The sequence below is a fragment of the Pezoporus flaviventris genome, unplaced genomic scaffold (genome assembly GCF_033815535.1).
Source record: "Pezoporus flaviventris isolate CSIRO_AGI_PZ_B2104156 unplaced genomic scaffold, CSIRO_AGI_Pfla_v1 ptg000097l, whole genome shotgun sequence".
NCBI lineage: Eukaryota > Metazoa > Chordata > Aves > Psittaciformes > Psittacidae > Pezoporus > Pezoporus flaviventris.
In genome coordinates this window covers 8,263,572-8,286,967 of record NW_026892645.1, presented here as the reverse complement: position 1 = coordinate 8,286,967, position 23,396 = coordinate 8,263,572, and the positions used below count along the sequence as shown (strand labels likewise).

Genomic DNA, 23,396 nt, shown 5'->3' with positions numbered 1-23,396 from the left:
GGATCCTCTGGCTGTCCAGCCAGAGGGGTATAGAATGACAGAATCATAGAATGGATTGGGTTGGAAAGGACCTTAAGATCATCCAGTTCCAATGCCCTGCCATGGGCAGGGACACCTCACACTAAACCATGTCACCCAAGGCTCTCTCCAACCTGGCCTTGAACACTGCCAGGGATGGAGCGTTCACAGCTTCCCTGGGCAACCCATTCCAGTGCCTCACCACCCTCACAGTAAAGAACTTCTCCCTTATATCCAATCTAAACTTCCCCTGTTGAAGTTTTAACCCATTACCCCTTGTTCTATCACTACAGTCCCTAATGAAGAGTCCCTCCCCAGCATCCTTATATCCATATACCAAGTATGATATATGATACAATAGTGTGTGAGGAGATGAGCAAAATGGGCAGAGTTCTACACCTCTCAAGCAAGCCACTGGACCATAAGGAGGGTAGAGCGATGGTGTTTGGGACTAGCTAGTGACTAAGGGAGGACTGTGTGTCCAAACTTAGTCATTTTTTCCCATTTCCTTCTCCTAGTGTATCAGTTGGCCTAATAAGAGATATTACCTGCCCTAACAAACCACATCTCACTGAGCATTTCTCCAAGTGGAATTCAGCAGGGAAAAGAGAGCACAAGCACCGAGTGCATCTCCAGCGATGCAGCCTCCACCCCATGGCTGGACACTGCCACCAGGACAGGAAACCCTCATCCACAACCGGCGGAAAAAGAGGAGACAGCATCCTCCGGCCCCCACGCTTCACCCATGGGGACCAATCCGTCTGTATTGTTCTTTACCCCAGCCAAAACCATGCAGCAAACCTGACCTTAACCTTTGTCAGAGTTTGGGGGTGAGGAACATGCCATTCCTGACATAGCTGATGTTTGTGAACAAAACAAATGAAGAAAGAAAGAAATAAGCAAAGGCCCGGCCGCAGACTGCGCTTGGTGTCTCTGTGGTCGACAGTTACAGCCCACGGCGGCTGTGGTGAGGATGACAAACCGGGGTGGCCGCTGCTGCTGCCGGGGCAGGGCATCACTTCAGCCTTTAATTCCCTCTGGCAGAGCTGAACTCGTGTTTGCCCAGTCTGCCTGACCTCGTACCCAACCTGAGGCAGGTCCCTCCTTTGGCTCAGACCATAGGCAAGGAGCTGACCCAACACACAGCACAATGGGGCTATCACCCCAGCAGGGACCATCAGCCCTGGCACAGTAACAACAGGACAAGGGGTGATGGGTTTAAATTGAAATGGAAAGTTCAGGTTGAATATAAGGAAGTTCTTTATTGTGAAGGTGGTGAGGTGCTCGCACAGGGTGCCCCGAGGAGCTGTGGCTGCCCCATCCCTGGCAGCATTCAGGTTGGACACAGGGGCTTGGAGCAAGCTGCTCTAGTGGAAGGTGTCCCTGCCCGTGGCAGAGGTTGGAGCTGGGTGAGCTTTAAGGCCCTTTCAACCCAAACCAATTTGGGATTCTGCAACACCGGGTGCAGGACTCCTGGGAAGAGCTTTCTTAATTATTCATGGATCAAGACAAGCTTCCTAATTGGGAAAACAAAAACCAGTGGTGGAGATCAGCTGCTCAAGGCATGTTTTGCTGATTGCTCCTCTGAGCAGAAAGAAGGGGTATGCCCCTCGCTTGCTCGGCAAGGTTTAAGAGCATGCAGAAAAGCATTTGCAAGATAATTTGGTGGTCACAGGAGACTGGGTTTTATTCCTGAATTGAAAACTGGCTATTAAACATCATTTAAAAGAACAAAATAAAAATAAACCAGCAATTTCTCATTTTATTCTCTCCCTATCATCATCATTAACTGCATAACATCCCTTCACCAAAGATCTTCAACCGAGCAATAGAATTTTAGTACCTAAACCTTATCAGTGCTCTGCAAGGGAGTATTCTTCTCATTTCAGAGAGGGAAACCAAGGCACAAAGAACTGAAACGACCTGCTCAAAGTCACACTGCACATTACAAGTGGAGCCAGGAATAGATTCCTCGAGGCCTGGACCCCAGGAGGCAGCACGCCCTCAGGTATGCTGCTCTTACAGGCCAATTAGCTTTTATGGAAACGTTTAAGGAAACATTTCCTTTCACAGACTCTGCCTGCTAATTTACTCCCAAGCTTTGTCATCCGTGAGTAAAAGCATCTTCGATTTAGGCTGCCACGGAGCGACTCAGCCCCATCCCTTGCTTGAGACAAACGCACTTTGAGCAAGTAAAGATCTGACAAAGAGCACCCCATGACAACGCTGGATAAAAAGGGGCTGGAAGAGGTTTTCCCCGTGGATCCCTGCCTACTGATTAAGACTGATTGCAGAGACTTCATCAAAGCAGAGGGCTCTGTATGGAGATGCAGCCATGGGGACCGCCGGGGCTCTGGGTGCAGAGGCATGCTTTGCTTTCCAGCACGCTGCTCTGTTTAGGTCTGCTTGGCTTGGTCGGGGCAGAGCTGAATCATAGAAAGGACCTTAAGATCATCTAGTTCCAACCCCCCCTGCTGAATGTTCACCTAAATCCTCAATGTCCTGGGTTCTGCCACCATAGGAGCTGGGAGGGAAAAGGCAGAAGAGAGAAGGGCAGAAAGGATGGGAGCAGGAAAGCAGACCCTTGTTTTGCTTTCCATCTCTCTCTGCCGAGAAACGGTTAACGGGTTGCAAGGTTTCCACCCTTCCAGGACGGAGCCTTTTCCTCCCCTTTCGAGTGCCCCCTGCCTTCCTCCTCCAGCGACTGGGAAGCTGTGACTGCTCTACACCGCTGACACCTCGGCTGCTCTGGAAACCCATGAACTGCTTGAGAAAGGTCAGCTGGCAGCCGCTGCATCCCTTCTGCTGCCTTCCCTGCCTTGGGCAGTGCAGGAGCCCCCTCTGTAGGCAAAGACCCACATTAACCAGCGTCCCTGGCTTCTTGACACGGATGTTTTTCCCCCAAGCAAAAGCCTTTTCATCCACCCCAAGCTGGCATGTAGGGCTCTGCCCCACTGCTCATTGCTGGCCCCATTACACGTGACATGAACCAAACAGCACAACCAAAGGAAACCCACCACTCTCAGCGCTCCTTTACCTCCTCACCCCAGCACTGCACATCCACGAAGTGAGCCTCTCCAGCTCCCAAAACACAGACTTAAACCCAGCTCTCGTTCAAAATGACCCCGTTTGGTCCATTAAGATATGCTGCAAAATCCCACCCCCCTCCCAGACATTTGCTGAGGCCAGCAGTGAATTTAAGGGCAGATGAACACCAGACTGGGAAGTAGCCGAGGCAAAATTCCTGCTTGGATGCAAACAAGCTCTGTCCTTCCCAAAAGAGGAGTCTTTCTGGGGGTGGGAGGTTAGCAGCTGAGTCAAGGGCTGCTGGCAGTTGTTATCAGGCACTACTCCTACGGAACAGTTTGACCACAGCTTGTAAGGAAATGTGTGAAGCTGCCCGTGTTTACTGCTCGCTGTCCTCACCAGTTACAGTGCCTCCTCCTTAGGGATGCTCAGCCTGTGCTCACGACATCCTTCTTCACCCTTCCCCACCCCTCCTGCTCAGCCACACAGCAGCGTCTCTGCCAGCAGCCTCATAAGGAGCTGCTAACCTAGAGCAAGAACCCCTTCTGGATGGTGTCTAGTTGGGAGTAACATTTACTCTTCCCCGCTCCTCGCCCCTTTGTACAAAGCCCAGAGCCATCACTCACACAGGCATCGTGCCCCATGACCGACTAGGGGGTGGTAACAACAAAATTAGAAAGGAAGATGACGAAGATCTGAACAGGCACCCTGAAATAACCTGGTTTCTTTGGTGTCCTGAGAGCACTTCTGTCCGAGACATTAACATCACTCAGTTTCATTTGGAGGAGTTTCAGCATGCAACAAAAATATCTCGGGCTCAGTAATGAGGCAAGAAAGAGATGGTGCTTATGGAGCTGAGCAAGGAGCATCGCTTCCCTGTCCTTGCGGCGGAAGAGAAATAACTGGGGAATAAATTAATCCTAATAACTGTAGGGTTCTGATCAGGCATACATAACCAGCAGTGCGCCTGCAGGATGAGCAATTGATGAAGTCATTGCTTCAAAGGTGCCTTGATGCAATTAGTCACTTGTAAAACATGCAGCAGAGGAGAAAACCCCGCTCCTTTTGTTCAGGAGCATGGAACTGCGCCGTGTGTCGGGGTGATTTATGGGTTACAGCACAGCAAAATTAGAGCTTGGTGGCAATTAAGGGTTGTTCTCTTATGGGTGAAAGAACGGGGGGAGAGGAGTGGAAGGATGGGCAGGATGCAGAAGGGCCAGATGAAGTCGAAACAGCAACACCCCATTTCTGTGCTGATGGTTTGCAACAGAGATTATTTCCTTTCTGCACATATCATTGCAGGGGGAAAGAGGGTTTCACCTGTAAAGCTGGTGCCACTGAAGATGAATCAAGTCATGAATCACCAGCATGAGGATCTGTAATTAGAGCTACTGGGAGTCACAGAAGCAAGAATCAAAGGCTCTAATGGGATTATGGACAGATCTGGACTGTTTTATGACTAATATTAGCAGATAAAGGGAATCTACCCCATGCTCAGGGAGGAAGGCATTTCCCATCCCCAACCCCGCTCTACGGCTTTAGCATCCACAGCACCATCCACCCGAGGCTGTCGAGGTTCACCCCAGCACCCAGGGTGCAGGATGAGCCCATGGCCAAGATCCAAAGGGAGCTGGCTGACCCAGCCGTGGGGAAGCGGGGTCGGTCCCGGTGCAGCTCAGCATGTTCCCGATGAACCCACCAGCTGTTTGCAGCTGGAGGATGCAGGCAGATGCTGAGCAGCCGACCCTTGCGGTGCACAGCTGGGATAAGCAAGGAGTGCCTGTCCAGATACCCACCTCCCGTGCTATCCCAGCCTTGCCCGGACAAACCCAGTGGCTTTCCTATGCTCCCCCATCACACTCCAGCTCACACTCTCCTTCCTCCAGCCCTGTTCGGAACAAGCCCCAGCATGTCTCTCCACAGCCAGGAGGAGCAGAGACGCTGGGAGCTGAAGCCAGGCAGAACAGGAGCCAAATGTCCTCTCAGCACCCCTGGGAGGGGAAAGTGCAGCCTCTCTTTAGGTATAGGGGCCCCAGTGCCCCATTCTAAACAGTTACTGCTGTTTTTTTTGAGCTCGAGACTTCCTTGAGGAATGAGAGCTTTCAAAGAAAGCATATTTTAAATAAGGAGACCGCAATCTCATGCCTGTATGTCCAGAAAACAGGATGCTGAGATGGGGCTGCGCTGCTGGACACCAGTGCATCATCCTGGGGTAGCTGGCAGATGAAGCAGAAGCATCCAGCAGCTGCAGGGCTGTGGGAGGACCCTCAGTGCAGTCAGGACACTAAGTGGGAATAGTCTCCACGATCACTGCATGTTGTCCCCACAGGGGCTGGCACACCCCAGGGTACCCAAATGCAATGGCCATCTTCCCATCCATGAGAGCTGGGCACCAGGGCAGGGCAGAGCCGATGGTCTCCTCACTGCCTGGGGGTACCAATGCCTCCTGCTCACCTTGGTCCCAACCAGAATGGGCACATTGACATGGGTTTGACACTCTCCAGCTACCAAGACGGCACCGAGGTTCTCCAGAGGAACTGGAAATTGAGATCTGAAATTGATCTGCAGCCAAGTGTGAACGTTTGAGGCTCGGGAGCAGCAAGCACAGTAAATATTAACTGTTGATGAATTTAGACCCCTTGCATTCAACTGGCTCCTCCGTTACTGTCGAGTGCCTCCATTTCCCAGGGCACACAATGAAGTTGGTGAGATTTATGGATTTCCATGGATGACAGCACAGCATAAAGGAAAGCCAAGTGTTACCTGCGACGATGCACAAACCCTGCTGCACTCCTGCCCTCAGTGTCCTCACAAGCACACACGAGTGTGCCACAAAGGGGGAAATGGAGAGTGGGGTCCCTCAGCCATACCTCAACCCTCTGGGAATGTGTTCAGGGTAACAAAGAAGGAGCCTCATTAAAGCCAGCAAATGGACCTAGCTGCAGAGGGCCGTGGATCTCCCTGGAGCTGAAAATCAGATGATCCCAGCAGGGTAATGTTCATATTGGTGAGGCCAGACCCAAGCACAGCACGGCCAAGTGACTGTTTAGCCTTGCTGCTATGTAGGAAGAGCCTTTGCCACGCTCCAAGCTCCAGTGAGGCATTTCCTACCCTGCGTTACCCTGTTTCATCAGGGTGAATCACCAGACCACCACAAAAACCTCAGGACCATACTTCTGCAGTCGTGATCAGAAACTTCCTTTATTAAATTAGTGACCAGCCCCTATCTGTCATCTCGCTGTTAATAAAAAGAAACAAGGGCTGGAAGGAGGCTGCAGACCAGTGCCTGGAGCCAGGCTCAGCTCAGCACAACTCATGTCCAGTAGCACTGCAGAGCTGCTCCCGGGCACAGCACACAGGAAGATGAGGTATTAACCCCACACCAAACAGGTCTGTAGCATAAACGGAGGGGGTTTCCCTTCTCCCGTACCCCTCAGGATGCTGTTTCACTGCTGCATCCTCCATCAGTACAGCTCAAGCACTCATGCGGCCACAGGGACAAGCTCATCTCACTGCTCTGCCTGGACTGATGTGAAATCCTTCCTCAAATGCATCTCTCACATAGGACAGATAAAAGCATACACTTAAACGCTCACTGCTCTAAACGATCCCCGCTGAGATGTATCAACCCCTTTCCCACAGCTGGCATGACATGGGCTAGCAAGGAGGAGCATCTTACTTGGTCCAAACAACACCAGTTCAGAACACAAAGCTTTTCCTCTGCCAGAGTTGCTGGAGACAATGACACCCCTTTGAAAACAGATGTTCTCTCCTTTGGGAACAAACCCCAGCAGCCGGTCAGCACCACACACCCCTCCCTGCAGCAAAGGGGGGGTCATGGTCCTGCTCTCTGGAAGAGCAGGATTACAGGGGTGGAAAGAGCTCAGAGACAGTTGCTCCCAGCGAAGACCAAGTCAACCCGATGTTGAGATAAGACCACTCCTTGACCCCACCACATAGGCCTGACCAGTGGGAACCCAGCATGGGAAAGCTGTAGAATATCCACTCTACCCCCAATAACCCAAACTAGCCACAGCAGTATTTCCTATTATGTCTCCATAACCTAATCTGACCCCCTCTAGGGTCCCCCGATTAATATCAGAGAAACCTCACAAGTCCAATCACCCAATTACAGGGAGGAAAAGTTTATCCTATCTAAACAGCATGAAATGTAACCTAGATCCAGCTGCCCTGAGACTCCTGAGGGCCAGATCTCAATCCCTGGCAAGCTGAACAAACTGGGAAGGGGTCACAGGGGAGATGGGGAGGGTCTCTCCCTGCTCCTGTATCATATGAAACCTGCAGGAGAAGAAGCTATTTTAACTGGTAAATCCCCTGAGTCAAGGTTTAATCCCTCTCTATTTTCACTTAACTTCCCTCACACCAAAGCTACACAGGGAATAGATGACATTCCCTACCTTGACTTGCCCAACAAAGGGAGCCCCCATCATCTTGATGGACAGGGAGGAAGGGGATAATGGTCCTCAAGAGGCAGAGTGTGCACAGGCCAGCTTGGGAGATGCAGGGATGACCATATGCCACCTAACACAAATGGTGTGGGTTAGAGCAGCCCTGATGCTGGCAGGGCAGCAGACAGGATCACAGCAACACCCCCAGAGTACCTCGTGCACTGTGGTTGAGAGGTTTCAAACAGGACAGAATAGGCTGCCCCAAGGCAGCCTTTGTGCCTCCTTGGATCCCTTTCCCATCCTTATTTCCCTCCAGAGGAGCGTGGAGGGATGCTGTCTAACTTCTTGGATTCTATTTCGGCCACCTGACAAAGCTGAACGCATGGGAAACCTCAACAGCAGCCAGAGGACTGGAAAGCAGATTCCCCATCCTGCTCAGGATCCCAGCTCAGGCTTTGGCTACAATGAGAAGAATACACAAAATCTCCAGGAAGATCCTACCCTGGTGTGGAATTCCAGTCTGGTGTCATTCAGAGCCCATCCAAAGGGAAGACCCTTGTGCTTCACTTGGCGAGCGTGCCCAAGTTCCCTCGTAGAGCAGGGTTCTGTTGCATCCAGAGATGCCCCAGAGCCTAAGTTTTCCAACCAGCTCAGGGCTGCATTGCCAAGCACCAGCTTTGCAGACGCAGACTGAGCTCCCCTCCAAATTCCAGCCACAATGTATTGATTAGAAAAGCCTGTTTAGTCAATAAAAGCTCCTATGAAAACCTTCCACTGAACTGCACTCACATGCCATGATCCGTCCGACTGCGTTAGCAGCCTTTGCTTTTGATGCTTCCTGACAAGATGGATTTGTGGCCTTGACTTTTCCAGATCAGGAGAAACGTAATCCTAGAGGATAAAGTTACAGACCAGTATAAAAAACCCCATGACTGGCTTCATTAACTGCTGTGTAAGAAGTTCAGAGCCTCCTTAGCTGGAAGGGAGCACCTACAGCTGTCCTTTGCCTTGCCGGAGAGGTAGCCCTGCACAGGCAGCACAAAGCCCTTGGCTCTTAAAGTGTATGACATACTCGTGGCACCATCCAGGCTGCTCCATCCTCTGCAGACAGCAGGGAATGGGCAGACAGTCCAGGCTTTCCACCTACTAAATGATTTGGGAAAAAGCAAAGATAATGCCCAGTTCTGTCCAAAAGGTGTCTGGGCAGATAAAAATAAAACAACCCTGGAACAACCATATGGAAATGTGAATTAATGAAATACTTCAGCAAGTGACTCAACCCTAATTGAGAGCTGAGAACCCTCCACCTCCCTTCTGCTTTCCAGGATACAAAAATGACACTGGTAGGTGGAAATAACTACAGCTGTCCCAGTGGGAGAGAAATCAGTGCTTCACAGCAAGTGTGATGGCCAAAACTAAGCACTTGCTTGGTGCTATTACACAACACAGCCCAGGAAGCAGTTTCCAAAAACTTGACCTTCTCTTCAAAGGCTCCTTTTTTTGAATCATCTTCGCTTTTGCCAACAAGTGAAATGGATTCAGCACTCCAGGAGGGTGTTCTGGGTGTTGAAAGCATCTTTACCCATGTGCTAGTCATAGGAGAGGCAGCAGCAGTGACAGCTTCCACACAGCAGCCCTGGCTGATCAGGCTCCCTGCACACAAGCATTCACAGATGAAGCTCTGCTGCATTTCCAACCCCAGACAGTCCTCACCAAGTGGTGGTTGTGAGCAGCCAGATACCTACCCACTGAGAAACCAGCTGAGATCCACCAGGTAGATGCCAAGGAACAAGCAGGTAGAGACAACCAAGCAGTGGCATCAGCTCCTGACCACCATCAGGTACTCCTCTACTTTGGTCACGTCCAAGGACCTCCTTTGAACACAAGTCAAGCACACAGATGACCCCTGAAAGAGCTGTTTGTTGCTTCCAGGCTGAGCACTAACCTTCCTGACCACCAGCATCACTATGCTGAGAGCTGCAGTGTGGTGTCATAGATTGTGAGGGCAGAACTGTTCTCCTGAAACCAATGGAGATCATAATGTCCTTCCTCTGCAATCTCTGGGCCAACTCTCCAACCAAACATCATCTAGGAAAATGGCACCTACATCAACACAGGTGCCACAGGTCTCTACAGAGAGAGCTTTGCCACCACAGGGCTTTACAGAGATAGTCAACACCATGATTCACACTCAAGATCTAACACCACCATCTCTAACAACAACTGTTTTAAACACTCCTGCTTTAACATCCTCCACACTTGACTGGCACGAATTAAAACTCAGGATGTTCTACCCAACTCTGCACATCAAGCTCCTATAGCTTTCCAAGGGCAGTGTCAATTCCTGGTGCTCTCTTTGGTACCAAAGCTGTTGGGAAGTTGGGACTCTGAAGATGATTTTAAGGCATGTAATAGGCGCATAGCCTGGGTGTAAGAAGATTGCACTGACTCCTCCCTGACAGGCACACTATTTGCTCTGCCCAGATAGTTTTTCCTCCTCTTCCAGCCTATCCCTGGTTTTCACATGACAGTAGCAGCACAGCTTGTACACAAGAGGGTGTTCTGGAAGAGACGGTTGTCATAGCTATACCCATACAGTCCTGGCCATCCAGACACATCAGAATGATGCTCTGCAGACCAGAGTTAAGTTATAAATGAGATGCTCTCAAGCTTCAACTCAAGAGCACAGCTTACAAACCACCAAGCCTTTTGGTTTGACTTCTTTCTTTCAGAGACATGATGTATTCAAAGGCTCCTCTGCAGAACAGCATTGCTCCAGAGAATCCTGTGACGCTGGCATGGTGCTGCACATAGGTTTTATGCGATCATACCCTTCATTCTGTACATCATTCTACCCAGCCTATTCTCCAGACACCCTCCTGCCAGCTCTTCTCCACGCCACAGGCTTGTGTATAAAGGGTCCTAGTATATTAGGAGACTTTGACCAAGCTGTCAGCATCTTCATTCTTCTGCTCTGAGGTCTATATGGTCTCCAACAAGCTCATTCAGCAGGTTTTCTGTTCTGCTCCTTTCCTCAGGAATTACAAGCTGTTCTGGATGAAGGCTACGTCTTCTTTGAAGATGATCAGCCAAAGAGATCCAGGAGCAGAAAGGATCCCTGAGAAATAATAAAGCTTGGGAGCCTTTTCTTACACCTCACCTGAGGATTTCACTCTTCATCTTTAAATTGTGGTCTCCCACCTCAGTTCCCAACCCTAAAACCAGAGCAAGGATCCTTCTGCCCTTCTACCCATCACAGGCTGGAGGACGCAGCGCTCCCCATGCAGGACCATCTCAGGCAGTGAGGCTCAGGGGACCTTCTAAGCCAAGGCCACCATAACGAGTGATACCCCAGCATGGCCTGGCTACAGGAACCAGAACTGAGACATGAAAAGCACTTTGCACCACGGGCACTTTATCCCCTCGTCCCTCCCCCTCATCCCCTTCGGAGCTTCTTAACTTCAGAAACCTCCCTCCAGAGAAGCGTTGGAGTGACAGAAAACATTTTCCAAGCCCTAATATCAGTTCCAGATGTTCACAGCCATTTCAGTTTGTACCTCACCCTGTAAAACACATTTCTCCCTCTCCCTCTCTCAAGCGCAGCGCCTGCTTCGCCCATGACATAATGCGCTGGCAGGCTCGGCCATGCACACACACACACACACACACTCGCGCCCTCTTCGAGAGCCCCATGTTCAAACAAAGAGCATCACTCAACTACAAAGCGGGCACGCACATGCAGCTAGGAGCAATTTCCACAAGTTTTAATAAACAGTTTGGGATGTAATTGCTCTCCGTCTTCTCCGCTCGCTCCCCGCGCGGTGGTGTTGAAAGCGTGGTTTGTTTCGCACACAAGTTCACCTCCTGCTAGCCTCACATTGTCCAAGGGCTGTGTTTTCCTAAGCACCAGTAATAAGTCTCTTTAAGAAGCACGTACAGCCTAGGGCAGCCAACCCATGTGAGCTCCCAGCTTCTTCCACCCCATCCCATAGCATCACTGCCCTGTGCACAGGGGATGCACCTTAGATCAGCCTCAGGAGTCCCTCCTGACTCCTCTAAGAGGAAGCAAAGCAAATACTTCCTGGCTGAAGGAAAAGGCTCCATCTTCCAGTTGCAAAGGACAAGGAGTTTGGCAAGAGTGAGTGACCAGAGGTTTTGGGGAGCAGGAGGAAGCCAGAAGGCGTGTAAGGCAGAGGCCAGGTACCATCTAGCTTGCCATGGGGCTGAAGAGCAGGTTGGCACAGCTCTAGCCCCAGACAATACCAGGAATCCCAATAGGAAATGACTACAATTGCAGTAAAACAAACAAACCCCTGTACAAGCACAAATGACCCACACATTTTAATTCAAGAGATGCAAGGAATGAATGGCAGCAGCCTCAAGAGCCCTCAAGCCTTGTACTGCCACACTCTACAAATCCCCATCATGTACATCCCAGTAACAGAGCAACTTGCACCTACCTGCCAGGAGATTGATGGGGAAGGAAGATCTGCCCCAAAGATATGCCCAAAAGCCATCCACATTTCATGTCCCACACCCTTCTCCCAAAGCTTCTCCTTTCTGGGGTTGCCTTGTTTAGTGATGCTGCTCAGATGTGATGGAGATGAGGTGCAACTGGATGGGTAGGTGATGGTGATGAGGGGACACCCACAGTAGGACTTTTGGCTGGGTGAAGCACAGTACAAGTGAAGCCTGTAGCAGTCAGCATCTCTGCAAACCTAGACATGGTATTTGCAAGAATCAAGTCATCTGGCACCAGAGGCCTGTAGGGTAATAAAGGAATGGAGGCAGGAATGCTGTTTGGTTTTAAATAACATGGAAAAAAAGGGAGACATTTAGGGTTGGCTTTTCTCTGTAATTGTTAATGGGGTCATTCTGTCCCATGCAGTCCCCCAGAGCAAGGTGAGGGGAGGGCAGCTCCCCACAATGAATTCAATTGCCTGTCAAACACATGGCAGTCATAAAAGGGAAATAATACTAATAATCATCTCTATTTCCTCCTCTGGCTGCCAGGCAGAAATCCAGCCACTTCAAAGGAGAAACCCCACGTTTCCCTGGCCTGGCCTCACCTGAGTGATGTGTAAGCAATCTGACATCCCCATCCAAAACAAAGGCTTGTTTTCTGTCTCCATTACTGGAGGGTGCCCCTCCAAGATAAAGAACAAGCCTTCTTCCATGCCAGGAAACTAGAACCATAACCCAGGGGCCATCCTGTATGGGGCAGTGCTGGAAGTGGATAGGAGAGGCTGCAGATGCAGAATAGATTGGCCTGAGATGAACAGAGAGGGTCAAGACTTGCCTGTGGCTGGGAGCTGGAGCACTTCATGGCAGCTCATTGCAGCACAGGGCTTGGCTCAGAGATGAGTAAGGAGAAGAAACAAGCCACCTCCACAAGCTGAGAACGCTTCTGACCAAGACCTGAGGACTGTGCACAACTCCTGAGCTCGATCTGATTGATCTCCCTGAAGTCACCTTCCCAACACGAGAACACAGACAAATGCCTTGCCTGGATGTCCAGGAAGCCTCTGCCAGAACACAGGGAGGTTTCCCCTCTCCAGTGCCAGCCCTGTCCCTACCTCCAGGCTGGTTCCTTGTCCTTGCAGGCAGCCTGAACACACACACCTCACATAAGCCTTAAACCAAATGAGGTTTTAATGACACAGAGCGGGAGCTGTTGCCGAGTTCCAATGACAAAGCTGTTCCTTTGCTCCAATGACAGGTAGAACCCTTCTTCATGTTCCCTTACCTAGAAGGGCTTGAAATAAGGCACTGCCAGCATCTGGAGGAAGCAGCCTTCATAGAAAGGGAAATCTCTGCTTTGGTCAACACCACCAGCTGCCCTTGACATATCACATGAGCATCTTTAACAAAGTACATCCCAAATCCTCCAGCAAAAAGCAGTAGGAGGCTTTGCCTGGCTTTCCATGCATCAGCAGCATCACTTCAGGTCTCAAATCCTATTTCCCAAAATAAATCACCGATTCACCCAAATCAACCCCCATGATTCACACCCCAGCAGCTCCCAGAGCATGGCTTGAATTGCTGACAAAGCTTTCGCAAGGCACAGAGCACTCAGCCTAAGCCTGAGCTGGGAACCAAACTCCAACCCAGGCAAGTTGCAGGTTCCCCTGGAGAAGTTTGGTGCTGCTTAAATGATCTCCTTATATATTAGAGGCTTTGAGTTACTTTGCTATGTGTGCAAGGCAACTTGAAGTGTCCTTTCAAAGGCTTCCATGCAATGCAGTACTCACTAGAAGGGACCAGTAAAGCCCTTGAGCTATTCAGAGCTGCCCTCTCCCCGCAGCCACTATTGTATAGCATTTCAGACTGCTCAGACCAATTGCTTCACTCAGAAGCTCCAACTCAAAGCTCTCCTTCCCACCAAAATGCAAATCATTTCCTTCTGCCATGCTGTGTCCTTGTATCTCCCCTTTCTCTCAAACACCCCTGTAACACCTTGGCTCTATGCACCATTGCCCACAGACGCAGCAGCTCCCAGCCAGGCAGGGCACAGGATGCATCGCCCTGTACCCTCTGCACCAAGAGGAGCAGCACCCACCTGTGTAGAGGTCCGTGTCTGTGTACTCATCCACCTTCTTGTGCTGCAGGACGTAGTCAGACACCTTGGCCCCGATGGCAGGCTGCACATCCAGCCACTCCAGAGAGACCACGGTGCTGGAGGGCTCCACGCTGGGGGAGAGCCGCAGGCTGGGCAGGAGACAGAAAAGACACCACGTAAGACATCAGTTCCTCTTATAGGGAGGAATCCACCTCTGCAAGCAGCACAGCCCCAGGCAGGGCTCACACTCATACACAGCGATGTGCACAACAGGAAAGCAGATAGGAGAGCATGGAAGAGCTGAAGTTGAAGGTCAGTTGCAGCCTACTGCAATGTGTCCTTCTCTCCCCTTCCTCCTGGAAAAGCCTAGGTCACGCAGTCACAACCATGCAACCCAGACATCCATAGAGCCATAGAATGGTTTGGGATGGAAGGGAACTTAAAGCTCATCCAGTTCCAACCCCCTGCAGGGACACCTTCCACTAGAATCCCACCTAAAGGAACTTCAGCAGCCCCATGGGAGACCAAGGAGCAGAAAAGACAGGGAGGCTCCAGCTTAACCTTCACATAACCCAGCAGGGTTGAGCCTACAGGAGGGGAGGGTCCTGTGTGCATTGCCAGAGCAAAGGGAGGGAGAGAAGGGGCAGGTGTGGCTGTGAATTTACCCAGCTGCAAGTGAGCAAGGCTCTGATGGGTGTGAGCATCAGCCAAAGCAGGGCAGCTGTGCAGGAGCTCCTGCCCGGGTCAGGGATGACGTGGGTAGGGGACAAGGCAGAGCAGCTTTGTGCTCCTGGTTGTGTTAGTAAGAAGGCATCTGCTCTCTTTGCACCAGGGTAAATGACAACATGAAGTACAGGGCTACAGAGAGTCCAGCTCCAAACATGCAAGTGTGTTTGTTGGACTCGGGATGGGAAATGAATCCCCTCTGAGGATGTTGGCTCACTAAGAAGGTGCTCTGCTCCTTGTGGCTCGCTGGAGCCAGTCTTCCTGCTTTCTCAGCTAATTCCCCATCAGTTTGCTCCTGATTTGCTCTTGCTCTGACAAGCCACAATGAATTGCACCGTAATTCCATTTCTTTCAGCATTTCAAATCCCATTCTACAAGCCTTGCTAATCAGGTGATGAAAGTCTACAAGGAAACCTTCCAGGGCCACAGTCAGAGCCAGGATATCCTAAAGGCATCAGTCTCACAGTGAGGAGTGCTGGCCTGCGGCCCCTGGGCTTGCAGGTGAGGGGCAGGAGGTGCCCATGGGCTGAGCCTGCAGGAAAGGGATGGTGCTGGGGGGCTGTGACCCATAGAAGGGGCTCACATGGATACATACACGGGTGGAGGGAGAGGGCTGCAGTTGGGGAGTCCGTTCTCATCGAAGGCGTTGAGGTCGCACCTGCACCAGTCTTCAATAACATCGCCTTTCCCCGAGCACCAGTATGAGCTCATCAGGGCTCCCTTGAAAGCCTGATGTGAGAACAAAAAGCGTGAACACGTGTGCTAAAGACTCGGTGAAATCCAGCCAGCAGCACGACTGCACAGGACTCAGCATCAGGGATACGTGTGTGCAGAGCCCCAGGATCAGGGAGTACAGGGTGGATCCTCCCCACCTCTGCCACAGATCCTCTGCATGGCCCTGGGAGCATCCCTTCCGCTCCTTGTGCTTTAGCTCCTGGGTATCGAGTGATGCTGATTCATCCCTGGGTTGGGCTGGGGAGCATCTGCATGATTCTAGAGAGGAATCCTGTGTTGGGGGACTAAACTGCCTGAAGAAACATTAACTTAAGCCTGTTGTGACACCAGACATCATATGTACAGTACGTGCTGCTGCACACAATGAAATGTATCCCCGTGCCTGCCCCATAGGTGTTTCTGTCCCTCATATATTAATTTCTCCATCCCCAGCCACACAGCCCACTTTCATCCTTCTCATAGGTTGTTTATAGGAGCTGCCCTCCTGCAAGCAAATTGCTGCTTTATTCACTGTGTAAGGAATACTCTCAAGCAAAATAGCAGCATGTGGAAGCAAAAGACAGAATCCCATTAAACACTTGCAGGGTGTTGGACCAGCTGGGCAGCCTCCTCTCCGCACGCTGTCCCCAGCCTGACCAGGAGCCCTCCCAATGCTCTTAATGATGCCAGTGGATCCCCAGAATAACAGCTTTTCATCTGCTGAATCTGAGGCTCAAACACCGACTGGATTCTCAAAGCCCTCCGCGTCTAACCCTGTGGTGCGTTCCCTGCAGCTTGGTGCTGGTGCCCACACTGCAGCACGGAGCATCCCTCGCTCCATACCCTGCTGTAGTTCATGGATTTAAAGTGGTTTCTCCTGCTACTCTTTGCCTGTTGTGCCTAAACCAAGCCCCAGCTTAGAAGACAGGTCTCTCCCTGCACACACACACAGTGAATATTCACTCCAACCCTGCAAAGCCGCAATGCCCTGCTAGAATAATCACAACACCAAAACTCCATCCATTAAAACAAACCCCTTTGTACTGCTTTTGACCTTTTACAAGGCACTTTTTGGGGCTGAAACGCCTTCACGGATCCTCACCCATGTAGAGCAGCCCAGCTCGCAGCAGCTCTATTCCACCCATTCAAAGCTGCCTGTGGATGCCTGGCCCCGGTGATACCGCAGGTGACGCCTTAAAGATAAACCCCTGCCCTTTGAGGGGGACAGGGACAGCTCCAGCGGCTCCGGGACTGAGCAGAAAGCTCTAGGAAATGCACCATCCGGGGAGGTTTCTGAAAGCAGGGATATAAATAGAGCCTGACATCAGGGCTCCCACTGTCCGGAGCCGAACACCCCGAGCACCTTTAACCAGGCGCCTCAAAGCTTTCGTGTCTGAAACAGTTTCTGCTTCCAGGCATTTTACAAAATGGGACTGTTCCAAAAGGGGGGGGGAAGAGAAAAGGAAGGAAAAACCATGCAAAAGAGAGAAAATGTGATGTTACTTTGCTTTGTTCTTTAGACTGGAACCGAAGAGCTGGGCTGGAGGAGGTACTGCAAAGTGAGGGAAGCAAGGACAACAGAGAGGAGTTTATCTGATACATGAATAAATGAGTGGCAGATACACTTGTGTAGGGAGCAGCGGTGCTGTGCAGGGTAGAAACACAAAATGATTCATGTAGATGGATAGGGAAGTGTATGCTTTCCTTAGGAAGCAGGATAGATACGTGTGTTGTGGGTCCGTGTGTGCACAGACATACACTGGGGGTGAAGACAGACATGGGTAGATCCTTGTGCTGTCACCCTGACCCTATCCCTGACTCTCACTGCTCTCCCTGCAAATCCCAACATAAGGATGAAATCTCACCCGCCCCATCCTTGCCCTTTAGCCAAATCCAATAGTCAGTTCCTTCCTTCTATTTCCTTATTTCTGCTGGTGAGTGCAAGGCAGGATGAGCAATCCCTGCTCTGCCCTGCACACATTTCAATTAGATCCTGTAGGCTCCCAGCCATCGTCTGCCTTGTGTCAACCTTCACACAAACAAGGTTAGCTCAGTGATGCATCCTTCCAGCGCTCTCATTAAAGCACCTACGTGCACTAACCAGGTTACTCAGAGCATGGCTAGCCCCCGGTGCCTGCATCCAGCTGACGTCAGGGCCAGGACTCACCTTGTCTCACTTCCCAGCAGGACTCCAAGCCAGCAATTTCTAGGATCTTCCCAGGGGAGTGCATAGCAAAAGGTGGGGAAGTGGCAAGAGCGAACTGATGGAGGGGAAATGGGTAAGACCATGTGGAAAGAAGGGATGGAGCTCCCTGCACAAAGATGCTCACCATCACTTTAGGAAGCTCTATACCCTCCATGGGGACACCAGCCTGCTCTGTGGGAACGGCTGCACCTCAGAAACTCCAGGACAAAGGGAAGGTGTCCATGATTGTTGAGGACTCTCTGGTCCTCCAGCACTGAAGTCAGACACAGTGTTTGCTATAGCTCACATCCAGCCCACCCTTCATGCCCTCAGCTCCCCAGCCTGCTCCAGGCTCTGGCTGCAGTGGCAAAGGCTGAGATCAGCAGTTGAAGTCGCCTTCCCCTGCAAGAGCAGTAGCACAGCCCCAAAGGTGGCAGCCATGTGAAAACCTCTCCTTCCCTTTCTCCTTCTGACAACGTAGCCTGGGAGGTACAGGACTGACCACACAAACCCAGGACAGCAGCTGCCACCCAAACCAGGAGCCCAACGGCACAGAAGACCAAGAGCAGTGGACAAAGGATGCAGCGAAGGTGCTGAGTCCCATGGGCAGCAGCAGCCTTTGGGATAGCTTCAAGTGGGAATGCACAGGGACCTCCCTGGTTTGTGGTGGCTGAGGATGCTTCTTCATTTGCCTTGGAGTGGGAAACTCCATATGTCATACAATCATAGAATAGTTAGGGTTGGAAAGGACCTGAAGATCATCCAGTTCCAACCCCCCTGCCATGGGCAGGGACACCTCACACTAAACCATGGCACCCAAGGCTCTGTCAAACCTGGCCTTGACCACCACCAGGGATGGAGCATTCACAACTTCCTTGGGCAACCCATTCCAGTGCCTCACCACCCTCACAGGAAAGAACTTCTTCCTTATATCCAATCTAAACTTCCCCTGTTTCAGTTTTAACCCATTACCCCTTGTCCTATCACTACAGTCCCTGCTGCTATGCTTGGAAATGTGCGATAAACCCCCTGCATCCCAGCAGGAGACAGCATACACAACAGGACCATCTCCACCATAACCATCCCGCCATGGCGGTCACACCAAAGCTACCAAACTAGGAAACCCCAACAGGCCCTACCAGCATGAGGGGCTTCCCAGGAGCATCCCTGTGTGCTGGGGATGGCAGCGTGGCCCTCAATGTGCTCACCAACCACTCCTTGGGATCTCAATGCCCCTGTGTGCCCAAAGGTAACTTTATCTTTCATTTCAAAGTATCCAAGTTGTGTTGTTTCCCTGTGAGTCAGCCCATTTAGTTTATGTCCTTCAGTGCCAGAGGGGAAATTTATGAGATGAGAAACTGGCTCAAAACGTTTATTTTCTAGATGACGAGTCATGCCATTAGATATATAGCATTATGAATCATAAGAACAGCATCTAATTTGCTCTTAAAGGTATAATAGGCCTGACTCCCCACACCCATACACACACATCTATTGGATTGATAGTTCCCCCCTAGATGGCTAGTTCATTTGTTTTGACACAAGCAAGACTGAGAGGACCATAAAGTCCCATCTTACCATAAGTTAAGCCTATTCATAAAACAAATATTAGGGAAACGAACGATCAGCTAAGCACATTTATCCTACACTCAATTGCATATGGATCTTTCTCCTGTTGTTATTTGTGCTCAGGGGGAAGCCATTTGGGCCCCTTTTATAGCTTAGACACTCTGCAACAGAATACAGAAGAACATTTCCTTTGTCCTCTGTTAGACCTGGCTGATGGAGGGAGAAGCATTAAGTTATTTCAAACTGTGGGTTTCTGTTGACATCCCCAGAGAGGTAAATCGCAGGACGTGAAGGAACCTTTCAGATCAGCATCAGCAACACCACAGGGGCTGCTCTTTCCAGATGGGATACTGGAAATGGCATATATTGGATGCTTATTGGTCAATATCTGGTCTTGTCCATGGCTGGCAGGGATATGAGATCCTGGTTCCACTGTTTCTTTAGGTCTAGGTTTCTTTGTGGTTGGTGCACACACTTCAGCTTCTGGGAGAACTAAAATACAGGGAGATTAAAATCACCACCAATGAGCACACAGGCTGGACAGGGATGTGCTGCAGACAGTGGGGACGATCCAGCAGCTGGGAATGTGGTCCATTGCAGGGTTTGCACTGTTTTCCCTGGTCTTTGCTTGTTTGTTCTCTTCCTCAGTGCAGAAGGAAAGGAAGAAGAGTGGAATGAGGCTGGGTCATGCAGGCAGACAGGCCCCACGTGTAGGGAAACAGCCACCCAGCGAAGCTACCCCATATGGAGCCTGGCACAAGAGGACCACCGACCCCAGCTCCTGGACACTGCTGTGCTCCAGGCAGACTGCAGATAGCAACAGCATCAAGGGAAAGAACACGGGGCGTAGGCTCAAGCAGGGATTTTACAGCCCGAACGGGATGCTACCACGATGATTGCTTGGCTGCAGGAAAAGCTTTCCATGCCCTTACATTAAAGCTCCGTGCTGGTCACAGGAGATAAACGCTGCCCCTTAGTCTAGACATGTCAGGGGCGGGGAGGAAGGAGGAGGAAAACTACGGATTTCCCAGGCCAGAGACTCTTTCCAGGATCACGCAGTTCGCGTCTGGAAGTCTGCTCCAGGTTCGCAGCGAAGAAGGATGAAGTTTCCCTACTGCTGTTGGCAGGTGATCTCATCTTGTGCTGCTCACACCCTGCCTGCCTCCGGCTGCCTGTCCCCGGGGAGCAGCATCACCAGCACTTCATCCTGGGGAGGCACAGCAGCGCTGTGCTGGAAAGGTCAGGGTGCTGGAAGGGACCCAGGGTGGGCAGAATCCTGCTTTTTGTTATTGATGGGATCCGAGGGAGCAGCAGAGGACACTGTAAAACCTGGCAGCGGGGGAAAGCGAAGCCCCGTGCTGCGGGGCCAGCTCCGCTTTCACACCTCGGCTACAAAGCTCCTCATTCTAGCGGTTACAATGCTGCTATTCTTCCCCTGGAAACGCGAGTCGGATGTGGGCTGGAGCTGCAGCAGGATGCTCGAGTGCAAGGAGCAGGACAAGGGCCAATTAGCAGATATTAAACCAAAGCAAAACCAAATAAGTCGTCCCCCCCACACAGACCCCAGACCAAAGCACTCACCTCCACAATGTCCCCGTTCGCCCTGGCTCCCTTTCAGCTTTGGAGGTGGAAAAAGAAATCCCTGGCACTGACTCTCCACGCCTTCAGGGGCTGCTTTAGGGAAGCTGTGTGTGTGCAGGGAGGATCGCCGGCCTCTGGGTGCTGTATGAGGTGCCAAAGTGAGCCCATGGCCTTGGGGATGCCTTTCACCTTGTCACCATAGCCTCTTGCAAAACCTCACCTGTCTCTTGCTGGATCCACATAGGCAGAGGGTATCAGGAGAACTAGCTTTGAGATACAGGGTAATGGGAAGGGCCCAGATATCCACCCTCCTGAATGGGATTCAAAGGGTACAGCTAAACTATTCCCTAAGAAACAAGCCCCAGTTTGACTTCTCCAGCCTCTGCCTCAGCTCCCGTGTCCCTCCTCTTCAGGCTCATGTTTGTCCTAGTGCTGCTTAAGTCCAGGACTGATCTCCAAGCACACCTCTGGACTCCCCTGACGGAGGTTTGCTTCCCTGCGGGCTGAACTGGGATGGCTGCAGGGACAATGTTCACCCAACAAGAGTCAAGGGCTCCTCTCCCAGGCACAGCTGTGATTGCGAGGCCAGCAACAAAGCCCAGACAGTGCCCAACAAGGTCAGCTCCTGCTGCAGAGGGTCTTGGGGTGCCAGGACCAGGATCCTGCATTTTCCAGGTGTGCTCTTTTCCATCTGCTGTGCCCTTGAGGGCAATGTCAATGCCAAAGTGAGGGGTCACAGCATCAGCAATACACTTGGATACCCCAAGCCACAATGGTGAGCCCAGTCTGCACTGGACAGGGTGGGCTCCCCACCACCTTTATGGACAAGCATTGATGGAGGTATGACGGGCACGTTTCACCCCATTGTAGGCCCTTCAGACTCTCCATCCTGGTAATTCAGGGTTGGTATAAATGTACAGAAAGGCTCCAAGTGCACTGCCAGGGCACAGCTCCATCACACTGTGCCTTCCAACAGCAATTGCAAGACAACTGTGACCCCAAGAACTGACCAAGAACCAACTGAAGACATCAAAACCAGCTACACTTCTCCCCTCGGCTGAAACACAGCCACCAGAACAAGTGAGCAGCAAGGGCACAGAGATGGGCTGCATCCAGCAGGAAAAGTGACACTGGTTTGTGCAGCTCCCTCTGAAACCACCACCACCACTTTGCCATGGTCTGTATAAGTAGCAAGCCTGCTCCAGGGGAGGAAGGGCATGTGCTCCATCATCATCAGTGCATGGGGCACAAGCAAACAATGGTCCATGCACAGGCAGCAAAGCAGCTCTTGCTGAGAGCCCTGCCAGGGTCCCAGCCATGTGCTGGCTCCTGCCGAGGTCAATGGGGCTGGCAGTGTGGGGAGGTGCCCCCAGTGAGCCTCCACACTGTGAGGGGGCCGTGGCTGCAGGCAGATGCTGAGATTACTTGAGTCTCAAATTAAAACAAGTTTCTGGGGATCTCCTAAAATCCAGGCTCCACATCCATTTGTCTCCTTAAATACAAACAACAGGGGGTTGAATCCATTTCCCACTAGGAGCGAGGTTGATCTCTGCTGCCCCACTTCCCCGCATCCCCCTCAGCACACCACCCCCTAAGCACTTCTGCAGCTGGAGAAGCTGTTCTGCTAAAGCAACTTTGAGTTTGGTTTGGGTTTCATAGAGCCATTAGGGTTAAAGGGACCTCTGATCATTGTGTTCAGCCCCCTGCCAGGGCAGAGCCACCCAGAGCAGGGCACAAAGGAACGTGTCCATGGTGGGTTTGGGATGGCTCCAGACAGGGAGACTCCACAGCCCCCTGGGCAGCCTGTGCCAGGGCTCTGATACCCTCACATAAAGAAGTCCTTCCTCATGCTGAGGTGACACTTGTTGTGTTTTAGTTTATGGCCATTGCTCCTCACCCTGTCACTGGGCACCACTGGAAAGAGCCTGGCACCATCCTGCTGGCACCCACCTTTGAGATACTGATCTGCATGGATGGGATCCCCTTTCAGGCTGCTCTTCTCCAGACTCATCAGGCGCAGCACCCACAATCTCTCCTCATAACAGAGGTGCTCCAGACCCCTGAGCATCCCTGTGGCCTCCTCTGGACCCTCTCCGGTAATTCCTTGCCTTTTTTGTGCTGAGGAGCCCAAAACTGGGCATCCCTGTTCCTCCCAGTGCCCTTCAGGATTAGCTGCCCTTTCACCTTCCTGCACCCCAGCCAGGGAACATGGGGGTTTGCAGAATGGGCAAACCTGGGGTCTCACTTGCTCAGCCCATGCCTCTTGGTGGACACCAGGGCTATAGGAAGTCCATTGCTCATCCCATGGGGTGAGAGCAGGCACCAATATCTGATGGAGGAGGAGGAAGGCCACCGCAACATGGCTCTCCTCTCCTTTGGCTCCAGGATGTTCACTAGATAGAAACCAGACAAGGTCACCACATCTCTCTTCTCTCCCATCACATGCACTCAACAGCATCCTGCCCTCGAGGTGCTGGGGGCATTTTGTCATCAGAAAACCCAACAAGAGCAGTGGAGCTATAAACAGCAATGGTGCTATAAACTTACTTGGGGTAGTTTAATCCCACCAGGAGCAGTGGAGAGAGGGCTCCATCATTGCCTCTGTTCC

General features: G+C 51.4%; 1 protein-coding gene across 4 annotated transcripts in view; it reads right to left on the bottom strand.

Moving 5' to 3' along the window:
* The window catches only part of ASTN2 (astrotactin 2), a 331,851-nt gene that overhangs the window by 70,734 nt on the left and 237,721 nt on the right, over nucleotides 1–23,396 (bottom strand). For all 4 annotated transcript variants that reach the window (XM_061476701.1, XM_061476705.1, XM_061476702.1 and 1 more), the window contains 2 exons: nucleotides 15,335–15,468; nucleotides 14,014–14,162 (listed from right to left, as the gene is read on the bottom strand). In XM_061476701.1, the coding sequence (XP_061332685.1) occupies nucleotides 14,014–14,162; nucleotides 15,335–15,468 (283 nt within the window). The remainder of the gene's footprint in view (nucleotides 1–14,013; nucleotides 14,163–15,334; nucleotides 15,469–23,396) is intronic.